This window comes from Bufo bufo, chromosome 8, assembly GCF_905171765.1.
Source record: "Bufo bufo chromosome 8, aBufBuf1.1, whole genome shotgun sequence".
Classification (NCBI taxonomy): domain Eukaryota; kingdom Metazoa; phylum Chordata; class Amphibia; order Anura; family Bufonidae; genus Bufo; species Bufo bufo.
Genome location: NC_053396.1, coordinates 15,394,290 through 15,417,734, shown reverse-complemented (window position 1 = coordinate 15,417,734; position 23,445 = coordinate 15,394,290). Strand labels below are relative to the sequence as shown.

At 51.0% G+C, this 23,445-nt stretch overlaps 1 protein-coding gene across 2 annotated transcripts; it reads left to right on the top strand.

Annotated features, from left to right (window-relative positions):
• The first annotated feature begins 656 nt into the window (after positions 1-656).
• SURF4 (surfeit 4) lies at positions 657-23,003 on the top strand. Of its 2 annotated transcripts, XM_040442082.1 has the most exons (7): positions 682-813; positions 5,924-5,932; positions 10,830-11,016; positions 11,497-11,573; positions 13,110-13,153; positions 15,166-15,352; positions 19,265-23,003. In XM_040442082.1, the coding sequence occupies exons 1-7, from the start codon at positions 766-768 to the stop codon at positions 19,529-19,531; spliced, it is 819 nt and encodes a 272-aa protein (XP_040298016.1). In that variant the 5' UTR covers positions 682-765; the 3' UTR covers positions 19,532-23,003. The 2 variants fall into 2 exon arrangements, with proteins under 2 accessions (XP_040298017.1, XP_040298016.1); XM_040442083.1 differs by lacking the exon at positions 5,924-5,932 and having other exon boundaries at positions 657-813; positions 19,265-19,531.
• The last annotated feature ends 442 nt before the right edge of the window (positions 23,004-23,445 follow it).

The window sequence follows — 23,445 nt, the reverse complement described above, 5'->3', positions numbered from 1 at the left end:
TGCCCCCTCTCTCTGCCCCCCTCCTGCAGTACTGCCCCCTCTCTCTGCCCCCCTCCTGCAGTACTTCCCCCTCTCTCTGCCCCCCTCCTGCAGTATTGCCCCCTCTCTCTGCCCCCCTCCTGCAGTGCTGCCCCCTCCTGCAGTACTGCCCCCCTCCTGCAGTACTGCCCCCTCTTTCTGCCCCCTCCTGCAGTACTGCCCCCTATATCTGTCCCCTCCTGCAGTACTGCCCCCTCTATCTGCCCCCCTCCTGCAGTGCTGCCCCCTCTATCTGCCCCCCTCCTACAGTATTGTCCCCTCTATCTGCCCCCTCCTGCAGTACTGCCCCCTCTATCTGCCCCCTCTCTCTGCCCCCCCTCATGCAGTACTGCCCCCTCTCTCTGCCCCCCTCCTACAGTATTGCCCCCTCTATCTGCCCCCCACCTGCAGTGCTGCCCCCTCTATCTGCCCCCCCTCATGCAGTACTGCCCCCTCTCTCTGCCCCCCTCCTACAGTATTGCCCCCTCTATCTGCCCCCCACCTGCAGTGCTGCCCCCTCTATCTGCCCCCCCTCATGCAGTACTGCCCCCTCTCTCTGCCCCCGACCTTCAGTACTGCCCCCTCTATCTGCCCCCTCCTGCAGTACTGCCCCCGGCTCCTCCCCCCGGTGTCTCTCCGCCCCCCTGTGCTCGGCCCTTTAAGGCTTGGCCTACGTGGCAGGCCGGGGAGTAGCAGCTGCTGTCCGGGGAGGAGGGGCCGAGACTCAGCCCGACACCGGCACGGATCATGGGCAATAACGACATGATGGGCGCCGCCGAGGACTTCGCGGATCAGGTGAGACCCGGGGGCCCCATCCCGTCCTTCCCGGGGCCAAACCCTGCTAGTTGTGGGGCCACAGTCGGAGCTGCACGGGGGGAGCACATGCAGGGGGGGCGCTGTACAGACACATGGAGCGGGGCCCTGGCGGCAGTGTCGGGGGCCCCACTGGGGTGACACGTTGGCCTATAGCACTGCCGCCAGCACCGGGGGCCACACTGCAGAGACGTCAGGCCGGGCCCCTCCATGGCCAGCACCGGCCGGGGGGCCATAGCTCAGGCCCCTGGTCCTAGTGCCCCCCATACCATGGCTGCCTGTATGTACTGGATGAGGGCACCTGCAGGCTGGCATCCACCAGGTGATGGCACCTGAGGGTGAGGGCCATAGTAACAGCTCATGGAACCAGGACTGGCATCTGTCATAATGGCAAGGTGTCTGTATAGAGGGGCCTGATAGTGCCACCTGAGGGTGCAAGAGGATGGCACACATTGTAGTGACTGGCCAAAGGTATAGAGAGGTGGGCACCTGAGGTAGAGACTGGACCTGGGTATAGAGAGGCTGGCACCTAATGAATGTCTGGACCAGGGTATAGAGAGGCTGGCACCTAATGTAAGGACTGGACCAGGGTATAGAGAGGCTGGCACCCAATGTAAGGACTGGACCAGGGTATAGAGAGGCTGGCACCCAATGTAAGGACTGGACCAGGGTATAGAGAGGCTGGCACCTAATGTAAGGACTGGACCAGGGTATAGAGAGGCTGGCACCTAATGTAAGGACTGGACCAGGGTATAGAGAGGCTGGCACCCAATGTAAGGACTGGACCAGGGTATAGAGAGGCTGGCATCTAATGTAAGGACTGGACCAGGGTATAGAGAGGCTGGCACCTAATGTAGTGTCTGGACCAGGGTATAGAGGCTGGCACCCAATGTAAGGACTGGACCAGGGTATAGAGAGGCTGGCACCCAGTGTAAGGACTGGACCAGGGTATAGAGAGGCTGGCACCCAGTGTAAGGACTGGACCAGGGTATAGAGAGGCTGGCACCCAATGTAAGGACTGGACCAGGGTATAGAGAGGCTGGCACCCAATGTAAGGACTGGACCAGGGTATAGAGAGGCTGGCACCCAATGTAAGGACTGGACCAGGGTATAGAGAGGCTGGCACCCAATGTAAGGACTGGACCAGGGTATAGAGAGGCTGGCACCCAATGTAAGGACTGGACCAGGGTATAGAGAGGCTGGCACCCAATGTAAGGACTGGACCAGGGTATAGAGAGGCTGGCACCCAATGTAAGGACTGGACCAGGGTATAGAGAGGCTGGCACCCAATGTAAGGACTGGACCAGGGTATAGAGAGGCTGGCACCCAATGTAAGGACTGGACCAGGGTATAGAGAGGCTGGCACCCAATGTAAGGACTGGACCAGGGTATAGAGAGGCTGGCACCCAATGTAAGGACTGGACCAGGGTATAGAGAGGCTGGCACCTAATGTAAGGACTGGACCAGGGTATAGAGAGGCTGGCACCTAATGTAAGGACTGGACCAGGGTATAGAGAGGCTGGCACCTAATGTAAGGACTGGACCAGGGTATAGAGAGGCTGGCACCTAATGTAAGGACTGGACCAGGGTATAGAGAGGCTGGCACCTAATGTAAGGACTGGACCAGGGTATAGAGAGGCTGGCACCTAATGTAAGGACTGGACCAGGGTATAGAGAGGCTGGCACCTAATGTAAGGACTGGACAAGGGTATAGAGAGGCTGGCACCTAATGTAAGGACTGGACCAGGGTATAGAGAGGCTGGCACCTAATGTAAGGACTGGACCAGGGTATAGAGAGGCTGGCACCTAATGTAAGGACTGGACCAGGGTATAGAGAGGCTGGCACCTAATGTAAGGACTGGACCAGGGTATAGAGAGGCTGGCACCTAATGTAAGGACTGGACCAGGGTATAGAGAGGCTGGCACCTAATGTAAGGACTGGACCAGGGTATAGAGAGGCTGGCACCTAATGTAGTGACTGGACCACTGTATAGAGAGGCTGGCACCTAATGTAAGGACTGGACCATTGTATAGAGAGGCTGGCACCTAATGTAAGGACTGGACCAGGGTATAGAGAGGCTGGCACCCATTGTGGTGACACTGAGCAGGTAGAGATGTGGGTTTGGGTGCAGAGAGGTTGGCATTCACTGGTAGAATCTATATCGCTGCCACCTCTTACAACGTGATGTTTGACAGAACAGGACTGGCATCATATGGTGAAAGACAGGACGACCAGTGACTGCCAGCCATGGCTGTTCTGTAGTGGTAGGTTTGGGCACAGAGAGCCTGGTACATAGAATAAACACTATGGCTGCCACATTTTCTGAAATAGTGGTGGCATCTGTGCTGGGTACAAATGAGGGGAAATCTCCAACATGGCTGCTGCTAGGCTGGCATTACCTTGTGACTGATCACTGGATACGGGGCATGGGCACATAGAGGTCGCCAGTTGTCCCCAGACCTCCACCATATTAATAATCGGTGTGCCCATTAAAAGTGTGTAATTGGCGATACATTTGCCCAGTATGCTCTGTGGGTTGGCATGGCGCTAGTCTGTATAGTAAATCAGAGGTCCAGGTGTGTGTATGGTGCCAGGGCACCAGTGTATATTATCAGGACAATGAGAGCGTATTGTATGTTAGGCATCACTGGGCGTAATGTCCAGGAATATTGGGCAGCGCTGGGCACAGTATCCAGGAATATTATGGGCAGCACTGGGCACAGTGTCCAGGAATATTAAGCAGCGCTGGGCACAGTATCCTTGAATATTGGGCAGCGCTGGGCACAGTATCCAGGAATATTGGGTAGCGTTGGGCACAGTATCCTTGAATATTGGGCAGCGCTGGGCACAGTGTCCAGAAATATTGGGCAGCACTGGGCATATTATCCTGGATGACTCTGATAGTGGGTTACTGTGTTTATAGCATCAGGGCATCACTGGGTATAATGCCAAGGCATTGGTGTGTGTATAGTAACTGGCATAACTGGGTATAGCATGGCTGTGAAAATGGGGCACAGTGTCTGGACATGTATAGATTAGAGGGTGTAATATCTGGGCACGTGTGGGCATGTATCACGATATGGTTGTAATATCTGGGCATTGTGCATAGTATTGGGGCATCAATTGGCTATACGATCAGGGCCTTACTGGTAACACTAAACGGGCACGCATGGTTATATAGTACCAGGGCATTGGTTGGGTATAGTCAGAGCCTGGACAGGTATATAGTATCATGGTATGACGGCACTGTGTATAGTATCAGGGCATTGAGAGGGTATACTGTCTGGGCACTGCTATGTATATAGTACCAGGGGCTTGTCAATTATAGTGGGCATGGATGGGTATATCACTGGCACCACTCTTCAGCCTCGTGCTCCATCCCCCAATCTTCCTGACCTGGTCCCACTATTCTCCATAGCAGTCATACTGGCACCATATGGCGGTATAACTGTACATGGTCTGGAATTGATTTGGAATTGCATGGTAATGGTTTCGTCATTGGTGGCACGCTTAGATGGCATCCTGTGCCAGGCCATAGGTCGGGGTGGGTTCTGCCACCTGTCATGTGTATTTATCCAGTGTCGTGTGGGTTTACTTAATTAAACGAATATAAATGTTTGCTGTAATCGTGCACCCGGGCACAGTTCCCAGCCTGGTGGTGGCACGGACCCGGGCACAGCGGAGTCAGCACAAGGGCGCAATAATATGCAGGCGATCTGCACTGGGAAAGTCTCTGACTACCACTGGTTGTCCAGTCTATAGACAGCTGCCGTAATGGAAACCAGCGGTGAGATGACGGACGTCACCAGTATGAGAACAGGGTCACAGGACCCCCTTCTCCCAGTAGACGACTGTCCTTGGAGGTGGGCACCGCGCCTGTCAGACATTTATGGCACCACTGTTGGAGTGCCACTTTAATACCCAGTCATCGGACTGTTCACATGACCAGTTCACGGTGGGCATTTGGCTTTAGGTATTATATAGACCGGTCCACGTCTGCGTTCACACCTTTTTTCTGGCGGATTCGTCACATGACAGAAAGCAATGGCGCCGGACAGTCCCTATTGACTATAAACGGGTCCCACCGTTTTATACATTATACAGGAGGGTCCTGAAAGACGGCCTAACCCTCGAAGTTTGGAACCTGTTCCAGCGCGTGTTATTCGCTGGGACTGTCGAGGGTTAACTTGGTCGTCACTAGATATATATCCGTTATCTCTGCTGACGCTCGGCAGATGTTCATCATGGCGGTTTCCTGGAAACCCACTGACTCACTATCTCCTCCGCTGCATTAATGAGGCTCTCGCTAACACGCTCAGATTTCTATTTAATTTTTTTAATCCTTTGGTGTAAAATGAAAGTGACCATATGGAGCGGAGGGGGGGGGGGGGGGGGGGCGCAAGGGCACAGAGCAAGACATTTGCGGGGGGCGAGGGCACGGTGGGCGAGGGCACGGGGGGGAGGAGCGGTGGGCGAGGGCACGGGGGGGAGGAGCAGTGGGCGAGGGCACGGGGGGGAGGCGCGGTGGGCGAGGGCACGGGGGGGGAGGCGCGGTGGGCGAGGGCACGGGGGGGAGGAGCGGTGGGCGAGGGCACGGGGGGGAGGAGCGGTGGGCGAGGGCACGGGGGGGAGGAGCGGTGGGCGAGGGCACGGGGGGAGGAGCGGTAGGCAAGGGGGGAGGCACGGGGGGAAGCGCGATGAGTGAGGGGGAGGGGACGGGGGGGGGAGACGCGGTGGGCGAGGGGACGGAGGCGAGGTGGGGAGGCGCGGTGGGCGAGGGGACGGAGGCGAGGTGGGGAGGCGCGGTGGGCGAGGGCACGGGGGGGAAGGCGCAGTGGGTGAGGGCACACGGAGGGAGGCGCACGGGGGGAAGAGCGAGGGGACGGGGGGAGACGCGGTGGGCAAGGGGGGGGAGGCGCGGTGGGCAAGGGGGGGGAGGCGCGGTAGGCGCGGTGGGTGAGGGCACGGGGGGAGGCGCGGTGGGTGAGGGCACGGGGGGAGGCGCGGTGGGTGAGGGCACGGGGGGAGGCGAGGGGGACGGAGGGAGGCGCAGTGGGCATTCTCACGTTTTCCTTCTCCCTTCTCTTCCAGGCAGCAGCGGTTAGTGCTAGAGGCCGTCCGAGTGCTAAGTATTAGAGCCTGCTGCATGCCGAGTGTGTCCTGTGTCCTACACGTAGACCGTGCACCACGCCGCGGGGGAAGATCGCGCGAGCCGTGACCTGTCCGCGGCCTTGAAGTGGAGCGGACTGTGCTGGAGTGATACTGTTATGATGTGTAGTTCCCTCTCTCTCCACTAGGGGCATGGTGTTATAAATCTGTTCTTTTGCCCAAACCCATTTTGCAATTTTTCCCCGTTGGTTTCTAAGGCCCCTTGCAGACGAGCGTGTCCGGATGCGTTCAGTGAAAACTGCGCGATTTCGCAAGCAAGTCCATTCAGTTTTGTTTGCGATCGCGTTAAGTTTTTAGCGCGCAGGTGCAATGCGATTTTAGGCCCCTTTCACACGGCGAGTATTCCGCGCGGATTGAACGCATTGCACCCGCACTGAATTCCGATCCATTCATTTCTATGGGGCTGTGCACATGAGCGGTGATTTTCACGCATCACTTGTGCATTGCGTGAAAATCGCAGCATGTTCTATATTGTGCGTTTTTCACGCAACGCAGGCCCCATAGAAGTGAATGGGGTTGCGTGAAAATCGCAAGCATCCGCAAGCAAGTGCGGATGCGGTGCGATTTTCACTCACGGTTGCTAGAAGACGATCGGGATGGAGACCCGATCATTATTATTTCCCCTTATAACATGGCTATAAGGGAAGATAATAGCATTCTGAATACAGAATGCATAGTAAAACAGCGCTGGAGGGGTTAAAATTTTTTTTAAAAAAATGTAACTCACCTTAGTCCACTTGATCGCGATGCCGGCTTCTCTTCTGTCTCCTTTGCTGAACAGGACCTGTGGTGACGTCACTCCGGTCATCACATGATCTTTTACCATGGTGATGGATCATGTGATGACCGGAGTGACGTCACCACAGGTCCTGTTCAGCAAAGGAGACAGAAGAGAAGCCGGCATCGCGATCAAGTGGACTAAGGTGAGTTAAATTTTTTTAAAAATTTTTTTAACCCCTCCAGCGCTGTTTTACTATGCATTCTGTATTCAGAATGCTATTATCTTCCCTTATAGCCATGTTATAAGGGAAAATAATACAATCTACCGAACACCGATCTCAAGCCCGAACTTCTGTGAAGAAGTTCGGGTTTGGGTACCAAACATGCGTGATTTTTCTCACGCGAGTGCAAAACGCATTACAATGTTTTGCACTAGCGCGGAAAAATCGCGGGTGTTCCCGCAACGCACCCGCACATTTTCCCGCAACGCCCGTGTGAAAGAGGCCTTAATGCGTTTTGCACGCACGTGATAAAAAAACTGAACGTATACAAACAACATCTCTTAGCAACCATCCGTGAAAATCGCATCCGGACTTGCTTGCGGATGCTTGCGATATTTCACGCAGCTCCATTCACTTCTATGGGGCCTGAGTTGCGTGAAAATTGCAGAATATCGAACATGCTGCGATTTTTCCACGCAACGCACGAGTGATGCGTGAAAACCAACGCTCATGTACACAGACCCATTGAAATGAATGGGTCCGGATTCCGTGCAGGCGCAATGCGTTCGCGTCACGCATCGCACCCGCGCGGATTACTCACTCGTGTGAATGGGGCCTAAGGGTACTTTCACACTAGCGTTAGAAAAATCCGGCAGGCAGTTCCGTTGCCGGAAAATCCGTATGCTATCCGTCTTTCCGCTATCTTCCGAAATAACGGATGCAGTATTTATCTATTTTTTCACATCTAGAAAGCACTGCGCATGCGCAGACCAGAAAACCGGATCCGTTGATGCGGTAATTTCCGGAAAACTTGGTACCAGATCCGGCATTAATACATTTCAATGGAAATTTAATGCCGCCATTTGCGGTAGTGTTCTGGGATTTTGACCGGGGGGGGGAAGCAGCATGCTGCGGTATTTTCTCCGGTCAAATACCGTAAAAGGGACGGAACGGAAGACATTGCTTTCCATTCAGAATGCATTAGGACAGACCAGATGCGTTCTTTTGCGGATTTCAATACCGGAAAAAGAATAATGCTAGTGTGAAAGTACCCTAAGGGTTAAAGGAGGTTTCCGAGAGGCGCCCCTTGTGGTGGGAAGGGGGTATTGCACGCTGCACATTAGTTCTGCGGAAGTATGTTCATGTCACGTGTCCTGGAGGAAACCGATCTGTACGGCCGGGAATGTCCTGGTGGCGTAACGCGGATCTCGGCTTTCATGGGATCGCCCGGGAACCGTGAAGCCAAAGCTGTTTAACCCTTTGTAGTACAGCTGTTTGTACTGGGCGTGAACCTTGTGCATGCTTGACACACACAGTCCAGGTTCACTTTTTTTTTTTTTTTTTAGTCCAGCGCCCCCCGGTGGTGTTTTCCTATTTTTCTATCTTTTATGCCATTTTGCAGGATCAAGCCTATTAAACCAGGCATGCCGCCGAGTAGGGTTGATACTGCAGGTTAAACTGATATCTGGGTGACGGGGTTCCTGAGAAGAAAACCTTTTATTCTTTATGCAAATAAGGGCTTCAGAGCCAGCGCCTGTCCCTCAGTGCACTGAATAAAAGTCTAATTGGGAATCCTGCAACTGATATTCACAGCAGGGTCAACCCTAGAAGGCAGCACACCTGGTTTAAAGGGGGTTGTACGGAAAGATCAGAGACAGCAGCAGCGGACAGGAAGAGAGAAGGGAGATGGCACGTGCACACTGCGCGCGTCGTCTACTCGTACAGCTGATCGGCGGGGGTGCTGGGTGTCTGATATTGATGACCCATCCTGTTGTCGCTTCCCTTCCCCCGCACGTGCCAGGAATGGGAGGATTGTAGTTGTGAACGGTGCATGCTCGGCCCAGATTTGCGGATTGCTGATCGTTTGTCTCTGTGTGTGGAGATGCATTAACCTTAAATGACCCCCCCCCCCCAAAGTGCGGGCCGAGGGGCTGGAATGATGCCCACCCTAATGCTACAAGGACCCCCTACGTCATGAGCAAAGGTGGCTCATGGCTTGGTGGTTCACCATCCTTTTTGACTGGTTAGTAGGGGGTTATTATGTGTAAGGTGGACTTGTGTGGGCCCATGTGTACCCCAAGTGCCCGGGTCACCCTAGGGGTTATTAAGGGTAAGGTGGGCCCATGTGTACCCCAAGTGCCCGGGTCACCCTAGGGGTTATTAAAGGGTTTCTATCACTTCGTTTCACCTATTTAGCTTTCAGACACTAGCGATCCGCTAGTGTCTGCTTTATCTAACCATCCTAATATAAGAGCTTATTGTCCTGCCGTTTAGCTAAAAAAATAACTTATATAGATATGCAAATGAGCCTCTAGGTGCTATGGGGGCGTGATTAGCACCTAGAGGCTCCGTCTACCTTAACAAACTGCCGCCGCCCAGCGCGTCCCTCCAGCCCGCCCATCTCCTCCGGAATGCGATGCGCCTCGTATTCGGCGCATGCGCAGTGAATGTCTGATCGCTTCCCTGCTCAGACATCTCCACTGCGCCTGCGCCGATGACGTCATAGTGCTCCGAGGAACAGGCGCAGTGGAGATGTCTGAGCAGGGAAGCATCAGACATTCACTGCGCATGCGCAGAACAGAGACGCGCACGGAGAGGATCGCTTCAGCTGGAGATGGGCGGGCTGGAGGGACGCGCTGGGCGGCGGCAGTTTGTTAAGGTAGACGGAGCCTCTAGGTGCTAATCACGCCCCCATAGCACCTAGAGGCTCATTTGCATATCTATATAAGTTCTTTTTTTAGCTAAACGGCAGGACAATAAGCTCTTATATTAGGATGGTTAGATAAAGCAGACACTAGCGGATCGCTAGTGTCTGAAAGCTAAATAGGTGAAACGAAGTGATAGAAACCCTTTAAGGGTAAGGTGGGCCCATGTGTACCCCAAGTGCCCGGGTCACCCTAGGGGTTATTAAGGGTAAGGTGGACTTGTGTAGGCCCATGTGTACCCCAAGTGCCCGGGTCACCCTAGGGGTTATTAAGGGTAAGGTGGACTAGTTTGGGCCCATGTGTACCCCAAGTGTCCAGGTCACCCTAGGGGTTATTATGTGTAAGGTAGACTTGTGTGGGCCCATGTGTACCCCAAGTGCCCGGGTCACCCTAGGGGTTATTAAGGGTAAGGTGGACTTGTGTAGGCCCATGTGTACCCCAAGTGTCCAGGTCTCCCTAGGGATTATTAAGGGTAAGGTGGTCTTGTGTAGGCCCATGTGTACCCCAAGTGCCCGGGTCACCCTAGGGGTTATTAAGGGTAAGGTGGACTTGTGTGGGCCCATGTGTACCCCAAGTGTCCAGGTCTCCCTAGGGGTTATTAAGGGTAAGGTGGACTTGTGTAGGCCCATGTGTACCCCAAGTGTCCAGGTCTCCCTAGGGATTATTAAGGGTAAGGTGGTCTTGTGTAGGCCCATGTGTACCCCAAGTGTCCAGGTCTCCCTAGGGATTATTAAGGGTAAGGTGGTCTTGTGTAGGCCCATGTGTACCCCAAGTGCCCGGGTCACCCTAGGGGTTATTAAGGGTAAGGTGGACTTGTGTGGGCCCATGTGTACCCCAAGTGTCCAGGTCTCCCTAGGGGTTATTAAGGGTAAGGTGGACTTGTGTAGGCCCATGTGTACCCCAAGTGTCCAGGTCTCCCTAGGGATTATTAAGGGTAAGGTGGTCTTGTGTAGGCCCATGTGTACCTCAAGTGTCCAGGTCTCCCTAGGGGTTATTAAGGGTAAGTTGGGCCCATGTGTACCCCAAGTTTCCGGGTCACCCTAGGGGTTATTATGTAAGGTGGTCTTGTGTAGGCCCATGTGTACCCCAGGTGCTCGGGTCACCCTGGCATCGAAGAGAGGCCACCAGGATGAGTTATTTGGGTATACAGACAGGATTAACCCTCTGCTGCTTCTTCTGCAGTTCCTGCGGGTCACGAAGCAGTACCTGCCGCACATCGCTCGCCTCTGTCTTATCAGCACGTTCCTGGAAGATGGCATCCGCATGTGGTTCCAGTGGAGCGAGCAGAAAGATTACATAGAGGTCACGTGGAACTGCGGCTACGTGCTGGCCACCATCTTCGTCCTTATTAATCTGCTAGGACAACTGGGTGAGTGTGACAATCCGCAGGGGCACCAAGGTTTATTACGGGACGGGGGGTAGAATAAACATGAATATGGCTGCTTTCTTCCAAAAACAGTGCCACGCCTGTCTACAGGTGACGTGTGGTATTGCAGCTCAGTCCCATTCACTGCAACGGACCTGAGCTGCAATACCAGACATTGCCCATGGACAGGTGTGGGGCTGTTTCTGAAAGAAAGCGGCCATGTTTTTCTACCTCTAGTGTCACGCAGAAGACTTGATGTTGAGGTCTAAGGGCAGATTTTAGCTTTGTTTGGGGGCGGGGGGGCAGGTAAGCGCCTGGTGTCGTCTATCACTACTCCCCTGCTCGTATGTAGAGGTCCATCATGGGTGCATAAAGATCCGGGGTGAAGGATGCGGCTCTCGCCTCCTAGATTTCGGGATGTTACAGAAATCTATGTGCAGTGATGGCTGATGATGATAAGTGTCGTTAATCCGTGTCTTCCAGGCGGCTGCATACTGGTCCTGAGTCGCAACTTCGTACAATACGCCTGCTGTGGTTTGTTTGGGATCATAGTGATGCAGGTGAGGACATTTCGTGTGCGTCACTCCATTCCTTCACATCTGGGAAGATGAGCAGTCGAGAATCGCGTGGCCATCATGCACGCGGTTTGCCGTTTTTCAGCCTGTGGTCTTGGGTGTGCCGCATGGTTTGGTGTGCTTCACCTGTACTCGCTGCGCCACCAAAAACCGCGTTGTAAAACGTCAGCGTTCTACTGTAAACCGACGGGTAGCAACCGCACATCATACAACCGCTTCTTCATGTACGGGCGCCCTTATACCCACTGAGCCTCAGCTCGTCTGAGTATGATCTGGAGCTCACTAAAGGGGTATTCCTAGCAATACGCTAGGTCTGGGATAGGATGTGCCAGTCAGGAGAGGTGGGACCCGCGCCTATCCGTCTCTAGAACGGGCCCTCCGAAATGAAGGGAGAGCAGCCATGATGCACGGGCACCTTCTGTTCACGGGATGAGCTCTGCTGTGAATAGGGACGTGGTGGTGCATGCGCAGCGCACTCTCCTTCGCTTCGGGGGCCACTTTCATGGAGAGGTGGGAGACGCACAATGGCTTACCCTAGAGATATGCCATCAGTGTCTGAGATGAGAGAACCCCTTTAAAGGAAATGTCTCCCCTACTGCCCGGGCCCCTCACACTGATTCCACTTACCTGGCTCCCCGCGACGCTCCTGTTTTCGCATTCCCATGTACATGGGACCTTAAAGGGGTTGTCCACTCCTTTTCTGTTGATGGCCTATCCTTTAGGAGATGGTTGGGATCTGACACCCCGCACCGATCGGCTGTTTGAGTAGCTTTGGCGCCAGAACTACAGCTCCGTCCATTGTGCAGCGGAGGGAGCTCATTACTGATGCGTTGCTCCCATTGATGTGAATAGGAGCAGCGCTGCAGTTACAAGCTTCGTCCACTACGCTGTGCATAGCGCTTTGTACTTCCGGCCTACGGAAGTACAAAGGTTCCGCCTACGGACCACAAACTAAAACCGCAAAAACAAAACGGTAACGGAAATAAAATACATTCGTGTGCAAGAGGCCGCCGGGTTCACTTATAGCTGTAGTGTGCCGTGCGGCCAATTACTACGCTGCAAAAACGCACCTGTTTTACCGCAGACTGGCACGGTTTTGAAACGTGTTTATGCTCTCTGAATTTATTTTATTTTTTATTTTTTGTAAAAAAGTTTTTCACATTTACAAAGAATAAAAAATCATGCATCGTGCTTCAGTACATGAACTTGCACCTAGAGGCCCCACCCCCGCTAACAGTCACGGCACATAAACAGGACATCATCCCTTTAATGTATGATGGGATCTGCCGATGGCGGGCACCTGCTTAAAGTCTAAAATGGAAGGACTTGCGGGGGCTCTTCCCGTCAGCTACTGAAGCCACCACTGGCTTCAGCAGCAGGAGATACCAGGTCGACCCATAGCACCTTCATTTTAGGAGTTGGTGGGGTTCCAGCAGTCAGACCCCCACGGCTCATGATCCGATGTGACTGCTGAATGTGTACATTGATGGCTTGTGTAATATGCGTCTTCTTCCACCGCAGACTATTGCGTACAGTATCCTGTGGGACCTGAAGTTTTTACTGAGGTACGTGCATTCGCTTCTATGGACTCCATTCAACACAACCACTGATGGATCTCATGTCCATCTGTCCAGCTTCCATCGTATTCGGGCCAATCCTGTTGTCATAACCTCTCCATTAACCCTTAGGATACTGGAGAGTTTTTTTTTGTTTTTGTGTTTTCATTTTTCTTCACGGTCTTCCTGGAACCATAACTTTTTTTTTTTTTTTCCGTTCAGATCCATATAAGGGCTTGTGGTTTTTTTTTTGGGTTTTTTTTATAATTTTTTTTTATCCAGTCTAGAAGGCTACAAAGTTCAATAGTTTTGTTTTTTATAAACTATTTCCATACTCCCCTTAAAGGGAACCTGTCACCTGGATTTTGTGTATAGAGCTGAGGACATGGGTTGCTAGATGGCCGCTAGCACATCCGCAATACCCAGTCCCCATAGCTCTGTGTGCTTTTATTGTGTAAAAAAAAAGATTTGATACATATGCAAATTAACCTGAGATGAGTCCTGTATGTGAGATGAGTCAGGGACAGGACTCATCTCAGGTTAATTTGCATATGTATCAAATCATTTTTTTTACACAATAAAAGCACACAGAGCTATGGGGACTGGGTATTGCGGATGTGCTAGCGGCCATCTAGCAACCCATGTCCTCAGCTCTATACACAAAACCCCGGTAACAGGTTCCCTTTAAAGTGTATAGTATTGCATGAATTACTGATTTCCTATGTTGGCCTGCCACCTGCTGGCCAACATAGGAACTGCACTTCTAATACACTGGGTCTCTTCAGAGAGACCCAGCCTATTAGAATTCATTACCGGCATCCCCAATTGCCGCACGGGGATGCTGGTATTAACCCGGAAGTGCGCACTTTCAGGTTTTTGACCGTTCATGCTGTGATCACACATGGGCCCGCGATGGTCATGTGCCATACACGTAAAAAGTTTGCTGCGTCGGTCACATGAACGACCCTTCCTAGGTACCCCATTGGTCTCTGTGCAGTGATTGGAGTGATGTGTAGACATGGCATCACTGGAGCCCCGTGAACAGGGACCGGCAAAGCTCTTAGGCCCCTTTCACACGGGCGAGTATTCCGCGCGGATGCGATGCGGGAGTTGAACGCATTGCACCCACACTGAATCCTGACTCATTCATTTCTATGGGGCTGTGCACATGAGCGGTGATTTTCACGCATCACTTATGCGTTGCGTGAAAATCTCAGCATGCTCTATTTTGTGCGTTTTCCATGCAACGCAGGCCCCATAGAAGTGAATGGGGTTGCGTGAAAATCGCAAGCAAGTGCGGATGCGGTGCGATTTTCACGCACGGTTGCTAGGAGACTATCGGGATGGAGACCCGATCATTATTATTTTCCCTTATAACATGGTTATAAGGGAAAATAATAGCATTCTGAATACAGAATGCATAGTACAATAGTGCTGGAGGGGTTAAAAAAAAAAAAAAAAATTAAACTCCCCTTAATCCACTTGCTCGCGCAGCCGGCATCTCTTCTGTTTTCTTTTTTGCTTTGTGCAGGTAAAGGACCTGTGGTGACCTCACTCCGGTCATCACATGATCCATCACCATGGTAAAAGATCATGTGATGGACCATGTGATGACCGGAGTGACGTCACCACAGGTCCTGTTCCTGCACAAAGCAAAAAAGAAGACAGAAGAGATGCCGGCTGCGCGAGCAAGTGGATTAAGGTGAGTTTAATAAAAAAAAAAATTAACCCCTCCAGCGCTATTTTACTATGCATTATGTATTCAGAATGCTATTATTTTCCCTTATAAGCATGTTATAAGGGAAAATAATACAATCTACAGAACACCGATCCCAAACCCGAACTTCTGTGAAGAGGTTTGGGTACCAAACATGCAGATTTTTCTCACGAGCGTGCAAAACGCATTACAATGTTTTGCACTCGCGCAGGAAAAATCACGCATGTTCCCGCAACGCCCGTGTGAAAGAGGCCTTACTGCATCAGATATAAAGTAATCCGACTTCATGTTGTCTCTCCCCCAGGAACCTGGCTCTAGGAGGAGGCCTCTTACTACTTCTGGCTGAGTCTCGGTCTGAAGGAAAGAGCATGTTTGCCGGAGTGCCCACCATGGGCGAGAGTTCCCCAAAGCAGTACATGCAGCTTGGAGGTCGCGTGCTGCTTGTCCTCATGTTCATGACCCTGCTGCACTTTGATGCCAGCTTCTTCTCTGTAAGTCCTGGTGGGGGGTGAACATTTCTATTAAAGGGGTTTCCCACCACAGTAAGAGGCGACACGTTGCTATGATATCACTATGGCCCGTGCACGGTCGGGAGTGGTGCCGAGAAACCCTCAATGGGCAGCTGAGCCTTAGTAGCACCTTGGCAGTGTTGATCCCAGTGGTTTGACTCCCTTGATCAGGAAGGGTTGGCATATCCTGGTGATTGTGGTGCTAAAACCCCTTTAAGAATCCAAAATGATTGTTGTTAGCAGTCTATTGTATTTAACCTTAAAGGAACAACCCCTTAAAGTTTTTTTCCGAGGATATTTTTACTGATGACCCACCCTCTGGATAGGTAATCCGTATCTGATCGGTGAGGGTCCTATTCCCGGGACCCCCACTGAACAGCTGTTTGAGAAGGCACCAGCACTCGCAGTAGTAGTAGGCTTTCCCTAGTCAATTCATCAGTCCCTTGACCTAGCCAGCCCCATTGAAGTGAATGAGACTGATCTGCAATACCAAGCAAAGCCACTATGCAATGGACAGCGCTGTGTATGGTGCGCTGAGAGAAAGCGGAGGTCCCGGGTGTATTATATTAATTTGAATGGCCACCGCTGCAAGGAAATGTCTGGTACCTGTGGCTTCTTGGGCAAAATCGTCTGACTATCGCAGTAGCGCCGCAGCCTTCTCTCTGCTCCCCGAGCACAGCGCCGTATGTTCTATAGTGGCCGTTCTTGGTATCGCACCTCAACCTCATTCACTTCAATGAGTAGGCCATGTGACCGACGAACGGCCTATGGAAAGTTGTTAGAAGGCCGCAGCGCTACTGCGAGTGCTGGTGCCGTCTCATACAGCTGATCGGTGGGGGTCCTTGGTGTTAGACCCCCACCGATCAGTAAAAATATCTCGGAAAACCCTTTTTAAAGGGGGTTGCCCAATCAGAGGTGACCCCTTTCAGAATTTGGGGCCAGGCTGATTAGCTGACCACCCCCAGGTAATCGGCAGATTTTGCCAGGAGAAGCCACAGCTAACTAGGCATTTCCCTACGGCGGCCACTGCTGGGGAAAGGTAATATTACATGGTGGTCATTTAAATGAATATAATACATTATCTGCTTGAGTTCACCAGAATGGGAGGCGCTCCTACCAGGGCCGTCTTTAATATTGATTGGACCCTGGGCAAGAATTTACTTGGGCCCCCTGGATCCCGCCCCCCCCCCCCCCCCCCCCCCCCCCCCCCCCCCCCCACTTTGCTGTATTTGCTATACAGCAGCACTTACCTGTCACGTCCAGGGCCTCCAGGTGACGTCTCCCCTCTGTCATCATCTTCTCTCTCATCATCTTCTTCACTCGGTCTGGACAACTTCTCTCAGCCGCCTCGTCTCTGCAGAGTGTGACACACAGACATCTTAGCTTCCTCACATTCTATCATTATCCCCCAACTGGAGTCCCCACAGTGTTATCCTGCTGCTTGCTGTGCCCCTTCCCCCCCAGGAATGTAGCCATAGGGGGTGCAGAGGTAGCAGTTGCTACCGGGCCCAGGAGCCTGAAGGGGCCCAAAGACACTTGTGCTGCATAAGAAGACACACAAAGCACTGAGGGAAGGGGGGCCCAAGCTGAACTCTTGCAGGGGCCCATAAGCCTTTAGTTAAGTACCTGCCCCCCCCCCCCCCAAATACCCCCAAATACTATCCTGAAGAAACATTACTGCCCCCCATAGTAATAGTGCTACTCATAGTCCCACCAATAGTAATTCCCTTCTAGAATGCCCTCATTAGTAACACTGCCCCAACCGTGATAATGCTCCTCAACAATGCCCCCATTATTAGAAGAGCCCTCCCATATTAATAATACCCTCACAGAGTCCCCAGTAGAAATAAGGCCCCCTATTGTTCCCCCAGTGGTAATAAAGCTCCCTACAGACCCCTCAGTAGTAGTAAGGCCCCCATAGTGCGCTTAGTAGAAATAAGGCGGATCTATAAGACCCTCCTATAGAGCCCCCAGTAGTAATAAGACCGCCTATAATGTCCCCTGGATCTGCAGTGCCCCCTGCAGTTATAATCCTCCCTCCACCATACAGTCCCATGTAAATAACATCACCTCCTCCAACGCACAGTCCCATGTAAATAACATCACCTCCTCCCCAGTCGCCTCCAATGCACAGTCCTATGTAAACATCACCCCCTAAGGCTACTTTCACACTTGCGTTCGTGCGGATCCGCACCGTTAATACAAACGAATGCATCCGTTCAGGACCGATTCGTTTGTATTAGATTAGAATTTCTAAGTCCCAATACGGATCCGTCCTGACTTACATTGAAAGTCAATGGGGGACGGATCCGTTTACAATTGCACCATTTTGTGTCAATGCAAAGGGATCCGTCCCCATTTACTTACAATGTAAGTCAGGACGGATCCGTTTGGCTCCGCAAGGCCATGCGGACACAAAAACGCTGCTTGCAGCATTTTGGGGTCCGCCTCCAAAACGGAACGGGGGGCCGTACGGAGCCGAACGAATGCATTCTGAATGTATCTGCATCCATTCAGAATGTGTTGCGGTTAAACTGATGCATTTGGGGCTGCTTGTGAGAGCCCTGAAACGGATCTCACAAGCGGATCCCCAAACGCAAGTGTGAACGTAGCCTAAACATTAAGTCCCATGTACATAAACATCATTCCCCCCCACCATCCACTTTCAACATACAGTCCCATGTAAATAACATCACTCCCTCCCCCAGCCACCTCAAGCACACAGTTCCATGTTAATAACATCCCTCCCTTCAGCCCTAACATACATTCTAGTTAAATAACTACAACTCCCAGCATTGCTCTGCCTCTCCCTTAACTTACCTTTTCTCATGTACAGACATCACCATTAGGCTCCTTCTCCTTCTTCACTCGTCCAATCCTGCACTGGTCACATGATGGTGACATCATCCAGGTCATCCTATCACAGCCTGGTTTGCTGATCACATGACCTGTGATGTCACCACAGGTCCTTCACCTCTTCCCAGTGTATTAGATTCAATTGTATTTCCGTTCTGTGTACGGCAATACAGTTGTATCTAGCAGCCAGGCAGGACATTCGGGGCCTGGGACAAAACATCAGGGGCCCAGGCCCCGAATGTTTTAACCTAGCGATGCAGTCACTAGTGAATGGGAGTCGGGAAACGGAGCTCCCTTGGGCCCCCAGGAGCAACTGGGCCCGGGGCAGCTGCCCCTTTTGCCCTGCGGCAAAGACGGCCCTGGCTCCTACAAAGCTGTTCTCTCTTTTGGCTCACAGATGGTGGGTCCTGACGGTGGAAACTCCATCTATGACGTCCATCTACCCTAACAGGACATAAAAAAATAGGGGTTGCGTTCATGATACAACCTCTTTTAAAGTAGCTCTATAGGATTCCCCCCCACCCCCACACCAAAAAAAAAAAAACAGCGGCACTTCCAACCAGGAGCTATTTCTCTTAGGGCCCTTGCACACGGCCGTATGCCCTCCGAGACATACGGTCCGTGAGCGGCATTGATCGTGCGCAAGGGAGCACACAGCATTATAGATTACAATGATGCTGTGGACGTCGGGCCGCCCGCGGGAGTATTGTCCCGCACTGATATGGCCTTTAAGTGCAGGACAATAGCACCGCAGGCGGCCGGACGTGCACAGCATCTTTGAAATCTATGATGCTGTGCGCACGATCAATGCCGCTCACGGACCGTATGTCTCCGAGGGCATATGGTCGTGTGCAAGGGCCCTTCTTGTAGCTTAGCACCAGTGAAATGAATGGAGATGAGCTACAATACCAGACACAGCCTGTGGACAGGAGAGGCGCTCTTTTGGATGAATCTAGGACAACTCCTTTATCACAAGAATAGCTCCGACTCTGACTTAAACACCCCCTTTAACATATTGCGCTCCTCTTACCCTTACAGATTCTGCAGAACATTGTGGGCACAGCCTTAATCATCCTGGTGGCGATCGGTTTCAAGACCAAGTTGGCGGCCCTGACCTTGGTGGTTTGGCTCTTCGCCATCAACGTCTACTTCAACGCTTTCTGGAACATCCCAGGCTACAAACCCATGCACGACTTCCTAAAATACGACTTCTTTCAGACCATGTCTGTCATCGGCGGACTTCTCCTAGTGGTGGCCTTGGGACCTGGTGGGGTCTCCATGGACGAAAAGAAAAAGGAGTGGTAGCTTCTGACCCTACCTCACGTGGAATCTTCTTCTCCTAGAAGCAGAGTCCTGCTACAACATCTCCCCCATGTTCATTGTTTTTTGTTTGTTTTTTTTACCTTCCCTTTTGTATCCCACCAACGGATTCCTGCGGCGTTCCTATCCCGTGCCCGTGTCCTGTAGGAACCTTCACCACCATAGTCCACTGATCTCACCAGCCGGTTGGACTTCGATTGGGTCGCCTGGCTCAGAAAATGTTACGAGATTCCCTGAGCCGTGCAGAATGCAGTATATCGATCTTCAAGAAGCGTTTTTTTCCGCTTTACGTCCTTTTGTTTTAATTCTACTTTTTTTTTTTCTCCAGAGCCAGGCGCGGTTGACGGTGACCACAGGGCTCGGCCTCTGGCTCTGAATTCTGTCCTGTAGAGATTTCACATAACCCTGGAAGGAGAGCTGTGTGCAGTACTAGGATGTGGACGCTCCTGGAACCATGTTTTCCTGTGCAATTCTCTGGTTAATTATTTAATACTGTATCCGCCAGGTCTTGGTGCTGTGTAACTTCTTATATTTTTTTTTTTTTTTTTTGGACTCTGCATCACCCCCCCCCCAAATCTCTGTGCTTCTAAAGGGTCTGGTCCATCAAAGCAAGTCTGTGCTGTGATTTTGCATGGACTTAAAGGGACATGCAGTCTAAAGTATGCCTTCGCTGTTTGCTCTCCGTTTATTGCTCTCTGTAATCAGACATTGCATTTGACAGGAAGTCCAGAAGAATCCACACCTGTTAATGAGAACCGCCAGAAGTTTCATAGGTCTATAGTGGTGCATTTTTTGGATTTTTATTTTTGGTTTATTGGCCCTTTTTTAAAAGGGTTTTCCAGGTGCAAAATTCTTCACATGGGTCATCAATATCCGGTCATTGGGGGGGTGACACCAGACAGATATTTCCGGCAGCCAGCGCTTTGAGCAGCGCTGTTCAAAGTGTAGTGGCCGCGCCGTGTTACTGCAGCTCAGCTCCTATTCAAGTGACTGTAACCTGGCAGCCAAGGAGACTCCAGGGAACAGGTGGACGTGCTGGGGGTCGGACCCCCTCCGATGAGATATTGATGACCTATCCTGAAGCTAGATCATCAATAGGTGGTTCCTGGAAGACCTCTTTTTAAGGGTACATCCACAGAGGCTGTAATTTGCTGTGGAAAATATCCATTGCAGCTTCCTGTGCAAAATCCACATTTTCCATTGCATTGCAAAGGGTGAAATCTGTGAATTGCCATGCTTAAAGGCAATGTACACCTTCAGGGGCAATTTTTTTTAATGATTTGCATTTTACTCATTTTGGGCTAAAAATAATTTTTTCAATTGGTCTTTATTAAAAATATTGAGCTGTTCTTTTACAAAGAATAGCTTTGTGTAGCTGATGGACTGGTACTTTTACTTTGTGTGGGGTCATTTAATAAACCCGATCTCTGAATTACAAGATAAACACTTAAGCACCTATTTAGGCCACATTCTTATCATTAAGAAGAGAACTGAGCTATAATGAGTGTTTAGGAGATCAGAAGCCATCAGCTGAGCTGCCTGATGGAACAGAGTGAAAATTCAGAGCCTGCTACTAGAGAAACTCAAGGCTGCACAGAGAAAGGGGTTCAAAATTTGTAATAAAGACCATTTGAAAAAATTTATTTTAGTTCAAAATAAGTACAAATCAATCATTTAAAAAATTGCCGCCCCCCCCCAGAAGTGTTAATAGCTTATAAAATCAGCACTGTAAGCCAATTTCCATTTTGCAGAACGTCGTCCACTTTGCCACCATTGTAAACGCTACAGCTTATCATTCCCCACTTTCTCAGCTGACTATCCACAGCGTATCCATCCCTGGTGGACATTCCCTTAAAGAGGTTTCCCGGGAGTAGAGTATTAATGGCCACCATGTGGGGGGGGGGGGGGGGTAGACTCCCGGCGCCTCTGCCGATCAGCCTCTTCACAGCATACCAAGCATAGTGCCCTACATTTAGTGGCTGTGCTTGGTATTGCAGCCTAGGCCCATTCACTTGAATGGCACAAAATGGAACATAGACCATGTGATGGATCATGATGTCATCCTAACGGTTGATCAACAGGGGCATCAGAAGTCGGACCACCACGATCGGATATATTGATCAATATTCTATTCTCTGAAGACCCCTTTAAGCTTTATATCACCTTTTAATCACAAGTACCTTTTACTCAGTTCGAAGTGGCCGGACCCCTCTCCAAATGTCAGGCCGCTCCACCTTTTCTATCAGTTGCCAAAGCCAAATTTCTTGTACAGAAGTGTCTCGCTCGTTGGTCGTCTTCTTATTGTTCTTGGCCAAATAGGAAAGCATTTTGAATTCTTATGTTTCGTTCACTAGGTCCCTGCACACCCCCCCCCCCCCCCCCCCCCCCACACCCTGTGTCCCTAGGGGCCCCAGCTTTATTACTGAGCCAATGTCTGGACTTTTAATGTATCTTGTTAGGTATTTAATTGTTGGGGAGGGGTACCTATTAATTACAGGGTCACTTACCTATCTCGGGTAATATTTCTTAGCCGAATGTGATGCCTATCAGCTGCTGTTTACACTGATGGATTATTTTGGGGAGGGGGGGTTGCTTTATAGTATGGGTTTCCCTTTAGCACTAGGGACACGAGATTGGGATATAATGACGACTACTCGTTCCCTAAGGTTATGTCCATGTCTTGAAGAAGGGGAGGTCATGGATTTTGAGTGACATGAAGCTCCACGGCAAAGAATGGATTGATTTTAGCTTGTACTCCACTCACGGTTAAAGCTGCATCCTGGTTGCTGCTTTCGCTCTGAGCTACATATAACGTTAAAGTGAATGGGTAGAAAAACTGACAGCCAAAATCGGTACAAGAGGCACAATAAAGGCACCGAACAAGTAGTAATAAAATAACATCCTTGAACCTGACCATTCAAATTGTGAATGTGGCTTTGGGTGTAACTGGAGTATAATGTAAAAGTAAAGCAGTTGTCACTCAACTTTTTGTGTAGGCTAGAATGGTCAACTTCTCTTAAACTGAAGATGTGGTAGGTCCAAAACGGGCGTTTGTGCCTGTGTTAACGGGCCATCTGCAGGGCCGTAATATGGGATAAAAAGCCACCAAGCTGCCTATGCACAGTGATGCCACGATTGCCATGGGGGCAGAATTGGTCTGGACCTGGCAAGGGGTAACGTAGTGCAGGTAAAAAGCGACGACTGTGCCAACAACTATCAATCGGGATATATAGGTGGACAGTTTACCGTATGGCGGTAGTATTACTGTGTTAGTGCAGCTATAAATGCCTACTTTCCTCCTAAATTCTGCCCTCCCCCCCCCCCCCCCCCCACTGTCCTTTTTATTACAGAGCAGTCCTTGCCTTTATATTTTTTTTTTCTAAAAAGTTGCGTGGAGCTAAAAGTGTTTCAACATTGTAATATATTTCATTAAAAAAAAGAGGCATGTTTAGTGAGAGATCCGTGTTCCTCTGCGCCACGTGTGACCGCACTTTACAGGATGCTCGGTCTGTGGAGCTGATTGAGCCGTGACATTTAGAGACCGCTCGTCTAAGAGTCTGCTGGGAGTTATAGTGTCACGACATCGGGAGAGCCGCCGTGAACACGTTGGCCATCGCAACGCATTTCGCTAAAGGGGTTGTCCCGGATTTTGATATTGATAGCCTATCCTCAGGATTTGCAAAGAAAAGGGGGTCGGTCAGCACATCCCAGTGCGCAGGTGCACGCTGCCATGGCTGAAAACATAGAGAAAAAAAGACAATGCAGCAGCATCCTGAAAACCACATAAAGTACAATAATGCCATAGTCACAAAAAATATTATAGTGCTAATGCTACGCCTTTTTATAAAGTGAGATGCTTGGCAAATGCATTTTGTACAAAACCATTTGAACCCGTCTGC

What these genes read in the sequence shown, in the direction of transcription:
- SURF4 (XM_040442082.1), top strand. Translation starts at nt 766, where the DNA reads ATGGGCAATAACGACATGATGGGCGCCGCCGAGGACTTCGCGGATCAG. An exon ending in TTGGGATCATAGTGATGCAG is followed by an intron (nt 11,574 to 13,109) that starts GTGAGGACATTT and finishes CTTCCACCGCAG; the next exon opens with ACTATTGCGTACAGTATCCT. An exon ending in TTGATGCCAGCTTCTTCTCT is followed by an intron (nt 15,353 to 19,264) that starts GTAAGTCCTGGT and finishes TTACCCTTACAG; the next exon opens with ATTCTGCAGAACATTGTGGG.